The sequence below is a fragment of the Beta vulgaris genome, chromosome 7 (genome assembly GCF_026745355.1).
Source record: "Beta vulgaris subsp. vulgaris cultivar EL10 chromosome 7, EL10.2, whole genome shotgun sequence".
NCBI lineage: Eukaryota > Viridiplantae > Streptophyta > Magnoliopsida > Caryophyllales > Amaranthaceae > Beta > Beta vulgaris.
This window is the reverse complement of record NC_079208.1, coordinates 30,058,398-30,080,239: the sequence shown is the minus strand read 5'-3', so window position 1 is coordinate 30,080,239 and position 21,842 is coordinate 30,058,398. Positions and strand designations below refer to the sequence as shown.

The window sequence follows — 21,842 nt, the reverse complement described above, 5'->3', positions numbered from 1 at the left end:
CATTTTCGTATTAAATATGTATTACATATCTCTATTTATTTTTCATGGTCATGAATTTTGTTTGCTAAAGAAAAAGTCTTGCAGTAAATGACTAAATTGCTTAAGTGGCATTTCATAGTAATTAATTTTGAATGTTTGTATTAAATATGTATTATGTATGTATCTTTAGTTATCATGGTCATGAATTAATTTCAATTAAGAAAAAGTAAAATATAATGCATAATATTTTTTTTTCGGATCTATAAAAAAATCGTGACTACAATTTATATCTAACATAATTATTTTGTATATTTCGATCTAACAACGAACATATCACCCTGGGATACTTGTGTTAAAGATTTTGATTTAATTTACCTTTTAATATATTGATTCGTTACCAAACATATGCATTAAAACACTAATAAAAAACATTTATATTTAGCAGTTTAGAAACGAAATATTCCAGTGATTTTTTATTGATTGATTCTGAAATTAAGTGATTTCAAGAGACACATACTTTTATTTGTGGTATTGTTTGTCTTATATATATTGAACATACAAAATTTAGTTCTATTGTGATATTTTTTTCCAAGATCAAGTTGTTTTATTCTCTTTTGTGAAAGGATCCTCATGTAAAAAGGTGCGAAAAAATGAATTCACATTGCTAAATTCTTTGAAGAGTCAAGTTCACGTTGATAATAAGGAAATAGGTATATATATACTGCATTTTTTTTTCCACACGTTTCTTTGTTTTTTTTTTAAACTTAATTTTTTACATTCTTATAAAACATTCTAACGAAAATAAATCCTTTTTCAATTTTTAATCACAGTATAGTTTTACAAAGACACAGAAATTCATTCCATGCATGCTATGTAAATACGAAATCTATATCTTATATATATTATATAATGTTATGGAGGATTTTTAATATTTTTGGTTACATTCATGTGATAAATGTAGTTATCCATATAAAGTTATATTCGATATCACGACAATATAGAACTATCAATTTTCGCCTCTTTGTTCTATTTGGGTTTTTCTTTATTTTTGTCCACATTTATAATTATTTGTATCATAAATATATATGCATGTGAAATACACAATCTTCGTAAATGTGTAATTCTTAAACAATGACATGTTAGGTGTTGTTGGAGTACTCATCTATATGGGCGTGTTCAATCAAAAATTAATCGACAAAGCAACAAACAATATATCATACTAATTGACAAGAGGTAGTTTTATATTTTGTGATTTATATTACATGTAATTGTAGTTCATTTTTTTTTTTGCCATAATTAATATATTGATTCGTTGTTTCTACTTATATCAATTATACTGCTATGAAACTATGCGTTGTCGACAATTTTTTTGACCATTTAGAACAATTAAGTTCTGACCTATTACAAGACGCTATGGTTGTTTAGCAAGAGGATTGGTTTTGAAAATGACGACGGTAAGCATGAAAATTGTATTATTTAGGTAACATAGTTTACATTCTGTATTTAAATTACTTTTGTCTTTTTACTACTTTCATAGGCATTTATTTGCAATCTGTTGAAAACACACAAATCATGATCAATCCTAGGACAAAGATTGCAAGCAAACTAAAACAATGGTAAGCTACTATGTATACGTACATGCGATTTCATCATTTTTTCAATCATGCGCAACTTAACGTGTTCGCTCAAATACATGTTTTGATTGGGTTAATTAGGTTTCGTAACGATCAATTTGTTCGACACAAGACGATATGGATAAATAAGACTTCTCTTCTGCTCAATAGATTACTATGCATCTCAAATTCAATGCGTTTATCCATTTCTGAGTTTTACAAATACAACGGAGTATGTCCTATCTGATATTTACTTTATAATATCTTATATTTGTTCGTTTATATTTATATAAATATGTAAATTAAATTCATTGTTTCATTGTAGGGATGCAAGTGTAGGGTTGTTGGGAGAATAGCTGATATTATTAAAGTAAATAGTTCGAATTCCCTATTCATACATATCAAAATAGGATATAAGTGGGTCATTAACTGTTGGACTATCTCACAAGCAAATACGTTTTATATTACAATTGTCCACTCTTGATCTACCACCACAAACTGAAGAGGTATGTATGTTAATATTAGAAACTTCTAGATACAACTACAACTTTGTAATATAAATTTCGCATTATCGCTAATGATTATTTTTTGTAGGTTAAATACATGGACAACCTATGGACCAAATTGTTCTCTCACATTGGAGATGCATATGTTTTCGTACTTGAAGCGACATTGCTATGTTTTAAATCTAAAGTTCATGAAGTTGTGGATGTTACACACGTTTACTGGGCGGAAGAGTTGCTTATCAATTTACTTGCAAGTTGCCTATTATAAGGAACAAATGTATCACAAAATATAATTTATATGTATTTTATTTTTATTTTAAATTTTTCTTAGTTACAAAGTGTTTCAATTATAATGTACGTTTACTACTTTTGTTATGCGTTACTAATTATATAGATTCCACCACTTCTTTATGTCTTAACATAATAGAATGAAAATTTAATACAATAAATAAATATATATATTATATATAATATATATATAATATATTATATATATATATAATATATATATATATATAATATTATATAATATATATCATATATAATCGTATTTATATATTTCGGTTATAAATTTGATTTATTACCATACACTTAAAATAATAAACTAAATTAGTGCAATAATTAAAATTGGACGTATATATAAAAGAACCATATACAATTTTTAGTCACGTTTTTTTTAAAAAAAATATAGTAACTGGCGTCAAATTTTTAATTGAATTTAGAAAATTTCCCTATATTAAATAGTGCACTAATTGGGGTAGTTTTAGATTTGACAGTTACGAAATTTGGTAAGTGTTGCCAATAAGTAGTGACTTTCCATTTTGTCAAATATTATTGCCAAAAGACACAGCCATTTATAACAATGTAAATATATATAATATATATACAGATTTATATAGCCGGTTAGAAAATTGTTATATTACCAAACATTTACATTAATAAAGTGAATTATTGCATTAATGGCTGTATATTTAAGTATATTTCAAATAACTATATACAATCATTAGTCACTTTTTAAAAAAAATTTAAACGACCGTTTTTTTTTATGAATTTCCAACTAATTCCTATATTAAAATAGCATTACTTGGGATATACATAGATATTTGGCAGTTACGAAATGTTGCTATGATTTGATTTTAATTTGTGACTTTCCATTGTCTCAAATATTATTGCCAAAAGACATATCTTTTCATTTTCTCTAAGCATGCCTTTTTTATGAATGTTATATATATCTAAATATACATGCATAGTTTTTACAATTCATTCAACCAAAATACACCCTCCAAATTAAAATTTCGATTCTTTTCATTCTCCACACTCTCAAACATGGAATTCCAAATGCAAAGAAGCCTAACATTGTTCATTCCCTTCCTACTGAAATTATTATTGAAATTCTTTCATGCGTTGGTGCTGCAAGTGCTCCTGATTTATTTGCATGCAGAATGACGTGAGTTTTATATTTATAGATTTCTTTTGTTTTGACGGGATTTAAATTTACACATTATCATCTTATGAAATTAATTTGTTTTCAGTTGCAAGGCTATTAATAAAATGTCACACGATGAGAAGATATATAAGAAGGTTTCTTTCGAACATCTGTACATGCATTCGTTGCGTAATGATGAAAATAAAGCAAAGTTTTTTGATTTGTGCTTGCAATACAAGAACCCAGAAGCACTTTTGTGTTATGGCATGGTAAAGTTGTTTACTTTTGATTAACGAAATTTTAACGCATGTATATTTTTTTATTTATTTAAATTATGAACATAACTAACTATTTTTCTATAGGTACAATATTTTACATATGTGTTGTTAGATGAAGGGTTGAAAACCATCGACTTGGCACATGTAGAGGGCAATGTGTTGGCTACATATTTATTGGGACTTTTGCTTATATGCAATGTAGATGAAGAGCGCAAAAAGAGGGGTGTATCGTTATTACTAAGTGTTTTTCACCAGCATCCAATAGATGAAGTGGTTCAATTAAGAGGAACTTTACGAGATATGATGGTGTCCCTTTGGTTAAATAATAGCATTGTTCGTGAGTCAGATGAATTGGTCAAGTGTGATCAAGGGCACCTTCATGCATATGACAACATTGTGGACAAATGGGATTACTTCGCATGGGTCCTGATGATCTCAATAATTTATGTGATGCATACTTATGTAATCGCGAAGCAGCCTTTTTTCTACGCTTGCTCCACTAGATTTTCTTAGATATGAAATAGTTGTTTTAAGTTTTTTGCTTTATATACATTTGTAGTTTAATGAAACAATTGTATTAAGTTTCTTTTCATAATAAGAGTTTTAATTTCAATAAGATCAGTTTTTATTAATCTTATATTTTCCATAGTAAATGATAATCATTTTTGTTAAGTTATGATAAACTTATATTCAGTTTGACCACATATTAAAGCAATCTATACCAATATTTAGATTAAACACTAATAATCAAAACTTATAAATGGTTGATTTAAATTTCAGATTTTGTTGTTTATTAAGGCACACCTATAACTGTTTAAGCCTATATAACGTTAATTTAAGTAGTTGGCTTATTTAAGATTCAAAATATACTTACCTATATATGCAGTGAATAATTAATTTGTAAGTAATGTAATCAAATATTATTGTTACGCCAATTTAGGTAAAGGTTGTACATTATATGTCTTATATATTTTTTTTTCTATACAAAAAAAAAAAATACGATTTGTGGGCAATGATTTTACAAGAGCTATACTTATGTCACCAATGATACCATTTTTCGTAATAATTGTATTTTAGGAATATATGGTTTATTCAAATAAAAAATATGCTAAATATATTAGTAATTGATTAGTTGATTATCTGATTTAAGGAATATATGCATAGATTTGCGAATATATGTCCTATATTTTTTGAATCTCAACATTAATTCAGAAGGAATCATGCTACTATTATTTTTTATTAATATTTGTATTTCAGGAAGATATGTGTTACTCGAAGTTAAATTAGGCTAGATATGTTATTAATTAGGGCAGTTTATGATATGATTTTTAGTGATTTAATGATTTAAATGAATGTAACAACTTATTTTAAGCAATTAAGAAATCGGTGATTAAGATTATCATATTTTTACAAGGAAAAAAAATTGATTAGGAAATCGGTTATTAAGATTGTCAATGATTATGAGATATTCATATTTTAGGTATGTAATTCCTAATATCACTGTACGAATATATTCAAATTTTCTTTAGTTGATTTGTAGTTAATTCAGAAGGAATCATCGTACTACTATTTTTTTAAAAATAAAGTAATAATGATACAATTATTCGTAATAGTTGTATTTCAGGAATATATGGGTAACTCGAAGTTAAAATAGGCTAGAAATATTATTAATCGATGTAGTTTATGATACGATTTTGAGTGATTTAATGATTTAAATGAAGGTAATAACTTATTGTAAGCAGTCTTATAATTGGTGATTAAGATTGTCATTGATTATGATATATTCAAATTTTAGGTAAGCAATTCCTACAATCACTATACGATTATATATAGATAATTTTTAGATCTCAACGTTAATTCAGAAGGAATAATGATACTATTCTTTTTTTAAAACAAGTTTACAATAATAAAAATTTTCCTAATAATTGTATTTCATGAATATATAGGTTACTCGATGTTAAAATAGGATAGATATCTTATTACTTTTTTTTTTTTTTTGAGGGGAGATATCTTATTACTTGATGTAGTTGATGATATGATTTTGAGTGATTTAATGATTTAAATTAAGGTAACAAATTACTTTAATCAATTTTAGAATCGGTGATTAAAATTGTAATTGATTATTAGATATTCATATTTTTCAATTTTCTAACCGAATTGGGTCTTACATTTTGACCAAATCATTTCCTTAAACAGCTTCATATTAACGTGAATCCTAATTCGTAAATATCATTTACTTCACTTTATATAAATACACACTGAGCTCTTACTCCTAATCTTAATTCATATTTGTTAAAACCCGTTTATTCCATCTTTCATTCATTCGAATATATTCCTACAAAATGGCATCCCAAATGATGCACCTGTTAAAAAAATAATTAATGTTTCTGATTTGGTTAAGGGAACAAATATATCACTATTGAAGTCCGGATTATACGGGTTTATGAGAAGCCAAACTTTACGAACAATATGGAAGCTGGTAGCATTGAAATGATTTTGATGGATGTACATGTAAATGATCTGTAATTATATTATATATATAGATATTTGTATTCGTTTCTTTTACTAATAGTCAATTATATTATATATGTGTTTATAGGGTACAAAAATACATGCCAGTATTCGAAGGAACCTAATTGTTGCTTTTTGGCCTAAGATTGAGGAAGGTGGATTTGGACATATTTCAAATTTTTTGCTACGTGATAATGCTGGATACGAGCTAACAACGCAACATAAATTCACCATATCAATGAATTATGGATCGTCTATAGTAGACTGCAATCCTTTGGATATCCCACTATATGGTTTTGAATTTGTTCCATTTGGTGATATTTTGGCCAAAAAAGGTTCTGATGTTTATCTCATTGGTATGTTTATTTTGTTCTATAATCATTTCCTTTATTTCTATGATTTTAGTTTATTTTGAAACGTACACCTTAATTATAATTTTTTTTAAAAACATCTAGATATAATTGGGCAAGTGACTGCGTATGGTGAACTAATCAATACCGCTAAATCGAGGTGCATGACTATTGAGCTGATGGACACAAAGTATGTGTATATACATTATTATTATTGACCTATCTTTTTTGGGACAATTTTTGAAATTTTATTCAAACTTTAATATAACAACTTATAAATTTTTCATTCGTATTTCTAATTAGGAATGACAACCTAACATGTGTTCTATGGGGCACATATGCTGATGAGATGATAAATTACAATGCTGAGGGAGCTAATGGTGCAATTATAGTCATCTTACAGTTTGCAAAACGAATCATGTATAAAGGTAATTCGTACTTTTATTTAATCCACGCTTAGATTTGAATTTTTGTATTAAATATGTATTAGCTTTTTAATTTTCGTATTAGATTTGTAATAGATTTTATTTTCGTACTAAATATGTATTGAAGAATCAAGAAAAAGTAAAATATAATGCACCAGTTAATTTTTTTTTCCGGATATTTTTAAAAAAGTGACTGAATTGTATCATTGCTAAATTAACTACTTCGTATGTTTTTTACGTAAATTAGATATATATTTTAGTTATTTAAATGTTTATTGTGTTATAGATATTAATTTGTCTATCTGTTTTTTTATAATAGGTGGTGTTCGTGTTCAAAATTCTCGATATGCTTCAAGATTGTTCATTAACACACAACTATCTGAAATTATTGCTTTTAAAGATAGGTAAGTTATATTAATTTTCAATTTAATAGTGACATATCAGCCACATTTATATAATTAAACATTTATATAATTAAAGTTTTAATGATGATCAATGTTATATATCAATTACCCTACTTAACACTCATAAATACAAACAAAATAAATTTCATACAAGAATAATCCTTTGTTAATCATGCAACTATGTATTAGAATATCATGTAATTGTATGTTATCTACCACAATAATATAATTTGAGATTTTGTAACTACATCTAATTATTTGTATAGAACAACACATTCATTAGCAGGTCAATATAATTGTACTTAACCATGTAGGTGAACTATGAATATGAGTTTATTTTGTTCCACCTAATAATATCAAATACAAATAAATAATTATTACATTTAAATTAACAACAAATTACATCGCTTTAAAATTTATTTACATATAGCAATAAACTAATATTAGGTGGAATAAAATAGTTACCCATTAATAGTAACTAACATGGTGAAGTATTATTATTTAATTTATTATACCAATTAAATATATGTTATGGATCACATAGTAAGCATGTATTGATAGTATTAATATAAATGTAATTTATGTTGTGTCATATAAAGTTAAAGAAATTATATCTGCGTTTCATCACATATCACCAAATATGTAAGTTTCGGACTCTATGTTGTTGCATGATATCCTACAAATATATCTACATTATATATTAGCTATTAACTTTGTTTGTAAAATCAGTCTATATGAAAGATTGAGTGCATTATTAGATAAATAGGAAAATAATCTCTTGGAGAATGCATTATTAATACAAAAACTCATACAAATAGTAGGAACATACAAAATGCATACACATTTAGCACGATTTGTCTAAGATTATGCTACATGATTGTTTTGCAGCATGTGTTGCAAAACTCAACAAATATCTGGCCAACTAACTCAACTGACGAATGAGAGTGATGACTTTTTGAAGCAAGAATATGTAAAAGATATTTTCGACATTATGAACATGAAAAAGGTGAGAACTTTGTCATTTCATGCAATAATATATATTGCCATCACAATGAAAATCACTAATTATCCTTAGTACACTTTTTCATTTCTCAGTCTTGTGTATGCGTATGCCTAGCCACAATAGAGGACATAGATGTTGGGTATAGTTGGTATTACGATGGATGCAACAAATGTATGAGTGGAGTGATAAGGGAAGATGATGTCATCCGGTGTAGAAAGGAGAATGTAGTGTTACGTAGTACAACACCAAGGTACTTATATTTTCTAATTTACCATTACAAAAAGGAAAATATACACTAATATTTAATGTTAAGTTTCAAAAATTACATATTTTTATATTTTAATAGCTAATTTTCGAAAATTCTTATAGATTCAAGATAAAATTGATTGTTGCTGATAAATCTGGAGATGCTTCTTTTATGATGTTTGATAAAGAGGTGTCTAAATTGGTTGGTAGAACAGCAAAAGAAATGGTTGCCTCTCAAAATCAGGTTTGTTATCATACAATATCTAATTACCAATTGTAATACATGGTTTCTTATGTACATTTATAAATACTAATATCGAAGTACATGTAGATGGAAAACAATGAGTTTCCTGAAGAATTCAAAAGTCTATTGGGGAAAAGATTTTTGTTTAAGGTCACCGTGCCATATAATAATGGTGTTGATCAAAATTATTCCTACACTGTGAATTCTACGTCTGATGAACCTGAATTAATTAACAAGTGGATTGAACTTTACGTGAAGTTGGAGGTATTTGAATTGATACACACGATTTTACAATTTGTTTCATTATCTATCATTATGTAAACAATTAATTGGTAATTACTTATGTACACTTATTTTAAACAAAACTCTATTGTTGTGAAAAAAGAGAGTGAGGCAGAAAGTGTGCAAGAATGTGAAGAGAACATGGTAATAATTAGCTATTTCAACTAATTTCTTCGACCCACATTTATGTAAATATATATATTATAATATATATATTATATATATATTTATATATATATATATATATATATATATATATATATAGATATGTTTACGATTTCTAATTTTGATTATTTTTTCACCATATTCAATAGGATCTCTCTCATTCGGAGGCAGACTCTTCTTTCTCCCACATCACACCGCAAAAGAGGGCAACATTACTTGATGAACATTCACCCTTAGGGATGCAGCTTTCAACTAACAAGAAACTCAAGTCTGTTGTGCCTCAAGAAGAAGAATGAGAAAGATAAAGTCTTGACAATTCATCTATATTTAGGAACTACAAATAATTTGCGTTCTATATTTCTAAACAATTTACATTAGTTTATTAAGGATTTGGTTATTGTCCTTTACAATCATTTTGAAACTTTTGCGGTTGACACATGATTTTTTACGCATTATTTAATGATATATTTGATTACCATATATGTTTTCCTCACTATATACTCTCTCCGTTTCCTAAAGATCTTCCCACTTACTGTTCCTACAGATACCAAGGAAAATCAAGTTGTGTGGGGCATGATGTGAGTAAAGTAGGAGAGAGAAAGGGGTTAAGATAAATAAACAAATAAAAAAGGGTTAAAGTATGAGAGAAAAAGGGAGTAAAATTGAATTAATAATGTAATGGTGGACCATATGATAGTGACATGAGAGGGTAAATAGGGAAATTTGTTTTGCCAAATAAGGAATAAAGCAAAAGAGGGAAGATCTTTTGAAAACACCCTTTAACGGAAAGAGAGAAGATCTTTAGGAAACGGAGGGAGTAATGTTTAACTAAATATTTAACTAATTTGTAAACCTAACTGTTATAAATTATACATAATCAATCAAATATATATATATATATATATACACACACACACACACACACATATTACTTATGATTGACAGTATTTAGTATTACATGTTATGTATATTATTATAAGGAATCCGAATATAAATAGATAAATGTAGTCTTAAATAAATAGTTCATTTTTATAATTCTTTGGTATACGTTATTAAAAAAAAAATCATTTTCCAGTGATATAAACTATATGTATGTGTTTTGATACTAATGTTTTATGTTTAACTAAATATTTAACTAATTTGTAAACCTAACTGTTATAAATTATACATAATCAATAAAATATATATATACATATATATATATATATATATATATATATATACATATATATATATATATATATATACATATATACATATATATATATACATATATATATATAATATATTACATATATATATATATATATATTACACATATATATATATATATATATATATATATTATATATACATATCTACATATATATATATATATATATACATATATATATATATATATATATATGTATATATGTATATATGTATTATATATGTATATATGTATATATACATATATACATATATATATATATATATATATACATATATACATATATATATATTATAACATATATACATATATATATATATATGTATATATATATATATATATATATTTAATATATATATATATTACTTATGATTGACAGTATTTAGTATTACATGTTATGTATATTATTATAAGGAATCCGAATATAATGTTTTATATTTTAAACATCATCTTACACATTTTTAACAATTAATATTTAAGTAAGTTAATCGTAGACAACATATTTTATTAAAGGAAAACAATATCAATTATTATAAAATAATTTCTATAAAACACGTTATTATTTCTAAATAACTAACTATAGAAATTAAGGCAAGTTTTCCAAATGCACATCAAATCAACTTAATTAAAAGGTCGTAATTACGTTTTTTAACCTATATGATCATGAACATTTTGTTTCCAAACGTGGGAGATATTATATGATACTAGGAATTTAGTCTTTGATTTATTCGAAAATTAGTTGAAACATTCCTATTATATGATATTCGTAATAACCATTGCTCACATAATATTTTAAGATACTTTAGATCACTCCACCATATTCTAAGGAAACTTTAGCATATTAGACTCTATATATATAATAAGATATATAACTACTAAGGAAACTTTAGCATATTAGACTCTATATAATACCTCCACTCCACTAAAAACACACATATATTCTTCATGGTCATTTAGACAAATTAATTATATAGTGTTCTTATCTTTCAAATTACACCATATTTTTATGCGTTAATAAAAAGTAATTAGAGAAATGAGTTCCTCTAATAGTAAACGTGTAAAGAAACTTTCAGATTAAGGAAAAGAAAACGATTTTGGTGGCAATACTCCAATTGTTTGTAACAATTCAAATCAACTTCATGATGCAAAGGTTGCTATGCAAAGGAGGAAATCAATTTTGAATGATAAGTGAAGTAGAAGCCAACGGTCAAATCTTTCGACTGAAAGAACTCCTTTAATTGACATTTCTAATGGTTAGTTGATTTGCAATTAGTTTTTTCAATATATAGTTACTTACTTTAAACATAATTGTGAATTGACATTAACTAAGCCATATTATATTAAACATATTACTTCCAGGTAACAATAGAGATAATGATCTACATACAAAAACAACGTCTAATACAAATGATGATGACAAGGTCAGTAGGGGAAGGAGGAAGGGAAGCTTGATTGAAAATAAAAGGAAAACACAGGAATTGAGTGTACCCATTCTTTTATCTCCTGAAATTAATATTCCTAATGGTATGTATTATTGGTTAGTATAACTGTATAGTATAATTTTAGGATTACTATGTTGGCATATATTTTGTGGATACATTTGTATTAAACCTACTTATTCTTATTATTATGTACACCAACAGATTCATCAGGACCCCATGTTTCATATGTTGTAATAGACTAATGGTTTTTGCCAAGTTTTTTTTATCTATAGTGTATATATTTTCTAATTATATCTTGCTTAGTCATGATAGTAAAATATTGCATCGCGTATTTAAAATAATGCAAACATAAATGGTTGAATTCTATTACTATTTCCCATATATATATTAACATTTTCTACTCCATCTAAAATTAAATCAAAACAATTTTTCAAGAAGATATGAAACAATATAAACTATTCCTTACATTTTTTTATTCATATTTGTGGAGAATTTATGGAATAATCAAACATTGACTAAACAAATAAAGTTATTCATCATGAAATGTGCTTACTATAACATACATAAGTCAAGCTAATTGAGTATATCTTATATTTATCATGTATATAAAGTATATAATTATTAATAATTATAAAGAGGAAAAGAGAATACTACCTTTTTCATCTCACATTATTTCTTCAATGGCCACCATCCTTTGCATCCAAAGCAAACCCTCGAAAAAAACAAACATAGCTTATGTATTTAACGATATTTTTTAAAAAAGGATTTATGATTATTTATTAATCTATTAAATCATAAATATTATCAACTACATTTATAAAATCAGAACATAATATACAATTGAAAAAAATAAACTTTTAAGAACATACGATTAAAGATATCAACTACTTTTTATAGAATCAACTACATATTATCAACTACTTCGTCAACGATATTTATTTACAAAGGATTTATGATTATTTATTAATCTATTAAATCATAAATATTATCAACTACATTTATAAAATCAGAACATAATATAAAATTGAAAAAAATTACTTTTAAGGATATACGATTAAGGATATGAACTACTTGATTTAAAGGATCAACTACATATTATCACCTACTTTTTTAATTAATATTCGATTCTATATCTATATCTATAGATAGATATTTCATACATTTATAAATTATTTTCGAAATGATATTATTTTTACGATATTATTTTTTAAATGATATATGATTATTTACTACGATTTTTATTTTTAAAATTATATATTATTATTTATTAATCTAAAGCTAACTTTGGTGACATGCATGCGAGAAATTATTTTTTCTTTAAGCTTATATTTAACAATGAAGCACTTTGGGATATACTTGAGTTTTTAATTCTACGGTTTTTAAAAAGGTATAATTTTAGATTGATTAATTAATGATATATTCATGAAATAATATAGGAAATAATTAGCAAAAATGCAAAATTTAAATGGTATTATGATATTTCTACTTAATTTATATTTCGTATTTTTGTGACATGCATGCAAGAAAATTTACAGATTCATACATATTAAATACGGAAAAGAATTAAATTGATGATATGCATGCAAATTTAATTGTAATTTAAGATTGATGCATTAATCATATATTCATGAAATAATATAGGTTGTAAATAGTAAAAAAATTTAACTTTTAACAATATTACACAATTTCATAATTTTCTGTGCAATTTGGTTGCGAGAAATGTAGAGTCAAAACCATTTAATACGTTCATTATTTTAATGCATAACTGATTTTTTTTAATGTATTTAACCATAAAAATTATCAACAAAATATATAGATCAACATGCAAAGTACAAGGAAAACACAAATTAACATATTCAGATATCGTAATATTTTCATCTAATATCTTTTTTTTGTCACATGCATGCAAAAAAATATCTAGATTCATACAAACTAAAAACGAAAGAAAAACAAATAGAGGATATAGATGCATGTTTTTAATTTACTGTTTTTTAAGTAGATGAAATGTTAGATCTACAAACTTATCATATATTCATGAACTAATATAATTATTAATTACAAAAAAAAACAAACTTAAATCTATAAAAGCACTACACCTGTAAGTAGTTGAAATCTGATGAAATAATTCGTTTCTTCAGTTCTTCATCAATGGCAATGAACATACAATCCGGTTTGCATGCGAATAAAACTTCCGAAATTTAATTCCCCAATTTCTAAATCCCCTTTTTTTCACATTTTCTGCTGTCTTCTTTGTTAATCGAATTTGTTTTTGTTGTGTAAATAGCTTTCAAATAAATCTGGAAAATATAGAAGCAAAGGAAAGTTGCCATTTTTGATGAGAAGATGTGCTTCATGCATGTTTGAGAAAGAAAAAAAAAATGTTCGAGAGAAATTTGAGAGAGAGAAATAGAGAGAGAGAGAGAGAGAGAGAGAAAGAGAGAGAGAGAGAATATGAACGGTTCTTAAAATCAGAAAATGAATTGTTTTTGGTGCATTTGGTTTTGATGCATCTATATATATACTTAGGTTTTTAAGGGTTATGTTAGGTAGTATTAGGTAGTATAAATAGAGTATTATAGTGAAGGATATGCTTAAATGGAAATGTATAATGGGCTTTAAAACAAGTTATATATATAATTGTGTATTTATATTGGGTTTGGAAATCTTATTATAGTATTATGTTTAGGTGGAAATGTATAATGCGCTTTAAAACAAGTTATATTATTATAAGGCCAAACTAAATAAATAACTTTATGCCTAAATTAATAATTCGTCGTCACAACTATTTATAAATCATTGTTATATGTTATAAAAAAAATTAAATAGTTACGGTGATATAAGTTATATGTAGGTTAACATATGTTTAGGTATTTAAGGTTTACTTGAGGTAGTATTAGGTAGTATATAAAGAAAGTAACATTTTAGGGTTATGTTTAGATGGAAATGTATAATGGGCTTTAAAGCAAGTATATATATATATATATATATATATATATATATATATATATATATATATATATATATATATATATATATATATATATATATATATATATATAATTATATATATAATTATGTATCTATATTGAGTTTGGAAATCATACTATGTATTTACAAATTTTTTGGAGAATATAGAAATGTCATGTCCTTCTCATTAAGCATTCTAAACATATTTCATTCGTAAGTGTTATTTTATGTAAATAATCAATTTGTTATTATCATCCATTCAATATTGTTTCATACATATTTAAGAAAATTGTTAATTCATGCTAAATTTATGTTATTTAATTTGTAAATTAACAATATAAATGACTTAATGTTTATGTTATTGAGCAAACGTGGAATTTAAAGTTCGCTTTTAGTATACTACACCTTAATTCTTATGATGTTAACTATTTTAATTTGCTTATTGCTATACTTTGACAAGAAAAACTTACTATAACATAAGTAGAATTAAAAATTAATTTCATTGAATGTACATATGAATTCAAAACGATATAATATACTACACATTATGCTATTAACGTGGAAAACATTTCTTATTTTAGTTACCACTCCTCATTCACTCAATAATTGTTATCAAAAGAAGCTCAACAAAAATATGCAAGACAAAAGAGGAAGTTATTATGTTAGAAAAGCGTGCAAGATTTACGCGTTCCTCTGACTCCTATACGACCACAAATAATATCACGCCAATCAACTTACCTCTTAAGGATCTTCATCAGGTATAAATCGCAATTAGATTAAGTAATTAACACATATCATCCAAATTTTGGACAATAATTAGTTATCCTTTTGTTTTTATATATGCAACTAACATTTTATTGTCTTGCATTATAAGCGTTTCTCAAGTAATGGATTTCTCCTTTATCGTCGACAATTAAAACTTCTCTACTAATTCTACGTAACTCCGATTCCTAATGGTGAGTGTATATAGTTTTTTACTTTGAAAACGTATTACTTGCAAGATAGTAATGTAAATTACTCTTAATGCAGTATTTTCACAAGTGACCATCTTCAAGTTCACAAGATATTAATTGTCATGTGGACATACAACTCAATCGCCATTAAGTGCTATAACAATATTAGTATCGGTTGTTTATAATAAATTATTCCTTATTGATTGTTAATTTGTCTAATAACGTTACTATATAAACAATCTATAATATTTTGAAAAATTATGTGCTTCAGATAAAGAACATGCATCAAAGATAGCAAGGCATCAACGAAAACTTATAATTGAAGAGAAACGAAGTTCTGGTAATAAATTAATCTATTAAAATATTACATGTTTATACTATTTCATTTTGGCATAGTATGATCATAAAATATAAATCGTTGTGACCAACTAACATCACCTATTGTCGCTGAATAGCGTCTACGCCATGTCCACTGTCAACGGAAGTTATACAACCTATGATTGTGCAGTTCATTTAGATCAAAGACACGTGTTATCCGAAGTAAGCAAGTCCTTAATCGGTTTCAAAGAGAATATTCCAGGTATGTTATAGTAAATATTAATTAACTAATAGCACCATAAATAGATGTAAGATAATTATACAATTAGTTATAAACTTTGTTTATGCATTAAAAACAAATATTTGTATACAGATGACAATGATGTTGAAGGAAATGATATGCATGTGACAATATTCAAATTCTATGCGCGAGCAGAAAAATTTCCAGGTATAAGTGATGCAGTAAGCATATATATTTGGTATATTCTTGTTATATCGTTCTTTTTTTTAACTAATTTTTTAAATAAGAAACATGTAAATCCTATAACGCATACGTATCATATATCTTTTTTAGAAGGCATTAATGTGGTGACATTGCAGTCAATGGTGCGTTATTAGACTTACATATTATACTATCATGTTAAAATTCATTAAAACACTATTTAAAGTTATAATTTTTCTTTACTGTAGAAGGTTATTCAGATTTGGGAGATCCCATGTGTTTGCGAGTTCTGTGGAGCACAAATGTGGTTTGGTGAACGAGTAAACAACGAAATAAGAGTGGAGACCAAAGTTTGGGATGTGTTGCATGCAAGGAAAAGTGCAATTACCTTTACTTAAGCGTCCACCCAACTTTTGGAAGATCTATTGAAGAAGAGACATAGTAGAAGTGCGCACTTCCTTGATAATATTAGGGGTATAACATGATGTATTCTTTCACTTCTATGGGAGTAGAATAATTGCACCAACTACTCATGGCGTGGTCCATATACATACAAGATTGGAGGTCAAAATCATCACCTGATAGGCAGTTTGTTGCCGAACGATGGAGCACGTCCTAAATTCTCTCAACTATACATATATGACACTGAAGAAGAGGTTCAGAATAGGATGATGCGGCAAGGTATCGTGCTATTTTACTGCAAATATTTGAACATGTATTTGTTTTAAATGTAATATATACATCCTCATTCATAATAAAGCAATGCTAACGTTGAACGTACTATATTGCTTCAGTTCTAAAGACCCAAATAAATTTGAAGATCGTGTCGTTGCACAATTGAAGGATATGTTGATCAGCATAACCCATTGGCCAAGAGTTTTAGAATGGCTAGAGATCGTTTCGAATCAAACAACGGCGAAGACTTAAAACTTAGGCTAATTGGAAGAAGGGATTCTGATGGAAGGACTTATAACCTTCCAACAACATCCGAAGTGGCCGCGCTTATAGTTGGAGACATTGATACAGCAGATAAGAGGGATATAGTAGTCCAAAGGAAAAATGGAAGATTAAGGCAGATATCTGAGCTTCACCCATCGTATTTACCGTTACAATATCCACTGATTTTCCCATATGGGGAAGATGGATATCGAGTAGATGTTATGCATAGAGACAAGACCGCATCAAGTAGTTCTACGAATAAAAGAGAACGACTTACTATGCGTGAGTGGTTTGCATACAGAATGCAAGATCGTGAAAAGAAGCTGATACTTTGTTATTATGTCGTCGGTTGTATCAACAATTTTTGGTTGACGGCTACACTATGATTGAGGCAGAGAGGCTCTCCTTTCTAAAGAATAACCAACAAAGTTTAAGATCAGATAATGTGAAGAATTTAAGAGGGGCTGTGGAAAGAGGTGATACAGAGGGATCTTCCAATGGCAATCGCTTGTTATACCAGCGTCATTCACAGGTGGACATAGCTACATGAGAGAGAACTATCAGGATGCAATGGCAATTTGTAGATGGTATGGTTATCCAGATCTGTTTATAACCTTTACGTGTAATGCTAAATGGCCAGAAATAAGCAGATTCGTTCAAAAAAGGGGACTTAGACCCGAGGACAGACCGGATATCATCTGTCGAGTCTTTAAAATGAAGCTCGACCAATTGGTTAAAGACTTAAAGGAGAATGAGATATTTGGCCGAGTTAAAGCTGGTACGTATAAATCAAATCTGGTATAATGATCTGATTTCTACATTTTTTTCATCTTTAATATATATTTATTGAATTAATTGAATTTCATACTACTTTACAAAAACATTTACACATCAAGATTAGTTGGTCTACTTATAAGGTTGTTCAAATAATGATGCATACATATCTTCTTTTTCTCCAGTTGTTTATACAGTTGAGTTTCAAAAGCGTGGCCTTCCCATGCTCATATACTTCTTTTCCTGCACCCGCTGACAAATATCCACAAGCAAGCGATATTGACAAGATTATATGCGCTGAGTTACCAGATCCAATTGAGGATCCGGATTTGTATGAAGCTGTTACAGAAATGATGCTACATGGTCCATGTGGTCCCTCAACACTATGCACCTTGCATGGATCAAAATAAGTGCACAAAGCATTTTCCTAAAAGATTTATTGACGAAACAAAGGTTGATGAGGAAGGATATCCAGTTTATAGAAGAAGAGATAACGGAATCTCGGTTGAGAAGAACAGAGTGCATCTTGATAAGTATCATGCCCATATAAACGTTGAATGGTGCAATCAATCCAGATCGATAAAGTATTTGTTCAAGTACATAAATAAGGGTTACGATAGAGTAACTGCTGCTGCTTTGTCAAAACAGAAATAGCTGCGATGATCCACAAAAGATTGATGAAATTAAAATGTATTACGACTGCCGTTACATATCTGCTTGTGAGGCAGTGTGGAGGATATATGGATTTCCTATTCACTATCGAACCCCTGCTGTTGAGAGATTGAGTTTCCATCTACCTGGGGAGCAAACGGTCGTCTACACTGACCAGATGGACGTGGGAGATGTACTTGATAGACCTAATGTTGATAGCACAAAGTTTTATCGTGGATGGAATGCAACCAAAAGTATGAAGAAGCAAGACAATTGACTTATGTAGAGTTCCCCACGAAATTTGTTTGGAAACAACCTACGCGAGAATGGACACCTAGGTCGAAAAGTTTCGCACTTGGCAGGGTATACCATGTCGCTCCAGGTTCTGGTGAGAAATACTATCTAAGAACGCTCCTTAATTTTGTAAAAGGCCCAACGTGCTACGAGGATATAAGAACGGTTGATGGTTTAGTGTATCCAACCTTCAAAGAAGCTTGCTACGCAAGGGGGCTACTTGATGACGACAAGGAATACATAGACGCCATAACAGAGGCAAGCTTTAGAGAAACGGGCATTATCTGCGAAATCTATTTTGCATGTTACTTATGTCTGGTAGCTTATCTAAACCAGAAGACATATGGGAAAAGACATGGCACCTACTATCTGATGACATTCTATATAAACAATGTCGTATTCATAAAAACAAAGGTACAAGTTACAGTATTTTGCATACTTACTTTTTTTTTTCCGCTTACTTGGATGTTTAATAATTGTGCAACGAAAAAAGGATCACTATAACATAAGTGAAGGCAGCTAATGTTAAATCTTCCCTATCGCATTGCAGATTTAACTCTAACGGATGAACAAATTCAAGCTTTTGCACTGGCAGATATTGAAGCTAAACTGCAAAGTAATGGGAGTAGCCTTCGAAAATTCAGTGAGATGCCTTTTCCAGATGAATTAGTCGTGTTTGAAGGTCAAAATAAGCTAATAGCGGATGAGCTTTCATATGACATACCCTCATTAATTCAGGAAATTGACAATCTGTTTCCATGTCTAACCGAAGAACAACTAATGGTTTTCAACGAAATAATGCACTATGTCAATGGCCAATCGGGAGGTTTGTACTTTGTATACGGATATGGAGGCACGGGTAAAACATACATTTGGAGGACATTGTGTGCTGCAATTAGGAAGATGGGTGAAATTGTTTTGCCAGTAGCATCAAGTGGAATTGCGTCCCTACTTCTTCCAAAAGGCCGAACCGCCCATTCAAGGTTCGGGATTCCACTCAATGTTTGTGAAAACCTACGTGTGTAGCTATTAGGCTTGGTTCTGACTTAGCTGCATTGCTCATGAGAACAAAGCTAATTATCTGGGATGAAGCACCAATGATGCACAAATATTGCTTTGAAGCACTTGATAGGAGTTTGAAGGACATTATGCAAGCTGTTGATCGAGATAATTTGCATCGACCATTTGGAGGTAAAGTTGTTGTCTTTGGTGGTGATTTACGACAGATTCTGCATGTTATACCCAAGGGTACAAGGCAAGATATAGTATTTGCGACGTTAAACTCTTCGTTTCTATGGGATTCATGTAAGGTTTTGAAGCTTACACGCAATATGAGACTTCAATCATGTTCTTCTTCGTCTAACGCTAATGAAATAAGGGACTTCTCAGAATGGATACTGAGCGTTGGTGATGACAGAGCTGGAGGGCCCAATGATGGAGAAGTCGATATTGAAATCACTGAAGACATTCTTATAGACGGTGGAGTGACCCCATATCATCGATTGTCGACAGCACATACCCTTCACTCACTGATCACCTTTGGGAAACCAAATACTTCCAAGAAAGAGCAATTCTAGCTCCAACTAATGAAATAGTTGAGAAGGTAAATGATCATGTGTTGTCCACAATTCCAGGTTATGAGAAAATTTACTTGAGTTGTGATGCAATTAGTAAAGATGAAGGGAACTTAGGGGCTCATGATATATATTCTACTGAATTCTTAAACACAATAAAGTGCTCAGGCCTGCCAAATCATAGTATTAAGTTAAAAGTTGGTGCGCCTATCATGTTGCTTCGTAATATTGATCAGACATCTGGATTGTGTAATGGCACGAGGCTGGTAGTCAAGCATTTAGGCAATCGAGTGATTGAAGCTACTGTCATTTCAGGGAGCAATGTTGGTGACAAGGTATTCATCCCACGAATGACACTAACACCGTCTGACTCAACAAAATTTCCTATCAGATTTCAAAGACGGCAATTTCCTTTGACTGTGTGTTTTGCCATGACAATAAATAAAAGTCAAGGACAATCATTGTCGCACGTCGGGTTGTATTTACCGAGGCCTGTTTTCAGTCATGGTCAGCTATATGTCGCTATTTCCCGAGTCACAAGCAAAAAAGGACTTAAAATTCTGATTTGTGATAAAGAGAATAATGTGTGCAAAACAACCACAAATGTTGTTTACAAGGAAGTGTTCCAAAATGTATAACTTCATATACATTTTTGTAATGTTTGTTAATATAACTTTTACTTATTCTTTCATTACAAAATTTGTTGTCTGCTATTGGTTTCATTGAAAATTCTGTCTTATTAAGCAAATCACTTCCCGTGCATTTTTGCACGGGTTCCAAAACTAGTCTCTATTATATAAGCTAAGGGAGGAGGTGTGGTGTCCTCTTTTGGAGTGACTAAAA

At 28.5% G+C, this 21,842-nt stretch overlaps 1 protein-coding gene and 1 pseudogene across 1 annotated transcript; both read left to right on the top strand.

Annotated features, from left to right (window-relative positions):
• The first annotated feature begins 3,649 nt into the window (after window positions 1-3,649).
• LOC125491890 (uncharacterized) lies at window positions 3,650-9,728 on the top strand. Its single transcript, XM_057390790.1, has 11 exons — window positions 3,650-3,793; window positions 3,887-4,225; window positions 6,402-6,669; window positions 6,769-6,853; window positions 6,967-7,091; window positions 7,408-7,492; window positions 8,381-8,498; window positions 8,588-8,745; window positions 8,865-8,985; window positions 9,073-9,249; window positions 9,582-9,728. Exons 1-11 carry the CDS (start codon window positions 3,650-3,652, stop codon window positions 9,726-9,728), a joined length of 1,767 nt encoding a protein of 588 aa, XP_057246773.1.
• A 9,112-nt stretch (window positions 9,729-18,840) lies between these two features.
• Window positions 18,841-21,637, top strand: LOC125491889 (uncharacterized; annotated as a pseudogene).
• Window positions 21,638-21,842: the final 205 nt, after the last annotated feature.

What these genes read in the sequence shown, in the direction of transcription:
- LOC125491890 (XM_057390790.1), top strand. Translation starts at nt 3,650, where the DNA reads ATGTCACACGATGAGAAGATATATAAGAAGGTTTCTTTCGAACATCTG. An exon ending in ACATTATGAACATGAAAAAG is followed by an intron (nt 8,499 to 8,587) that starts GTGAGAACTTTG and finishes TTCATTTCTCAG; the next exon opens with TCTTGTGTATGCGTATGCCT. An exon ending in TGGTTGCCTCTCAAAATCAG is followed by an intron (nt 8,986 to 9,072) that starts GTTTGTTATCAT and finishes AAGTACATGTAG; the next exon opens with ATGGAAAACAATGAGTTTCC.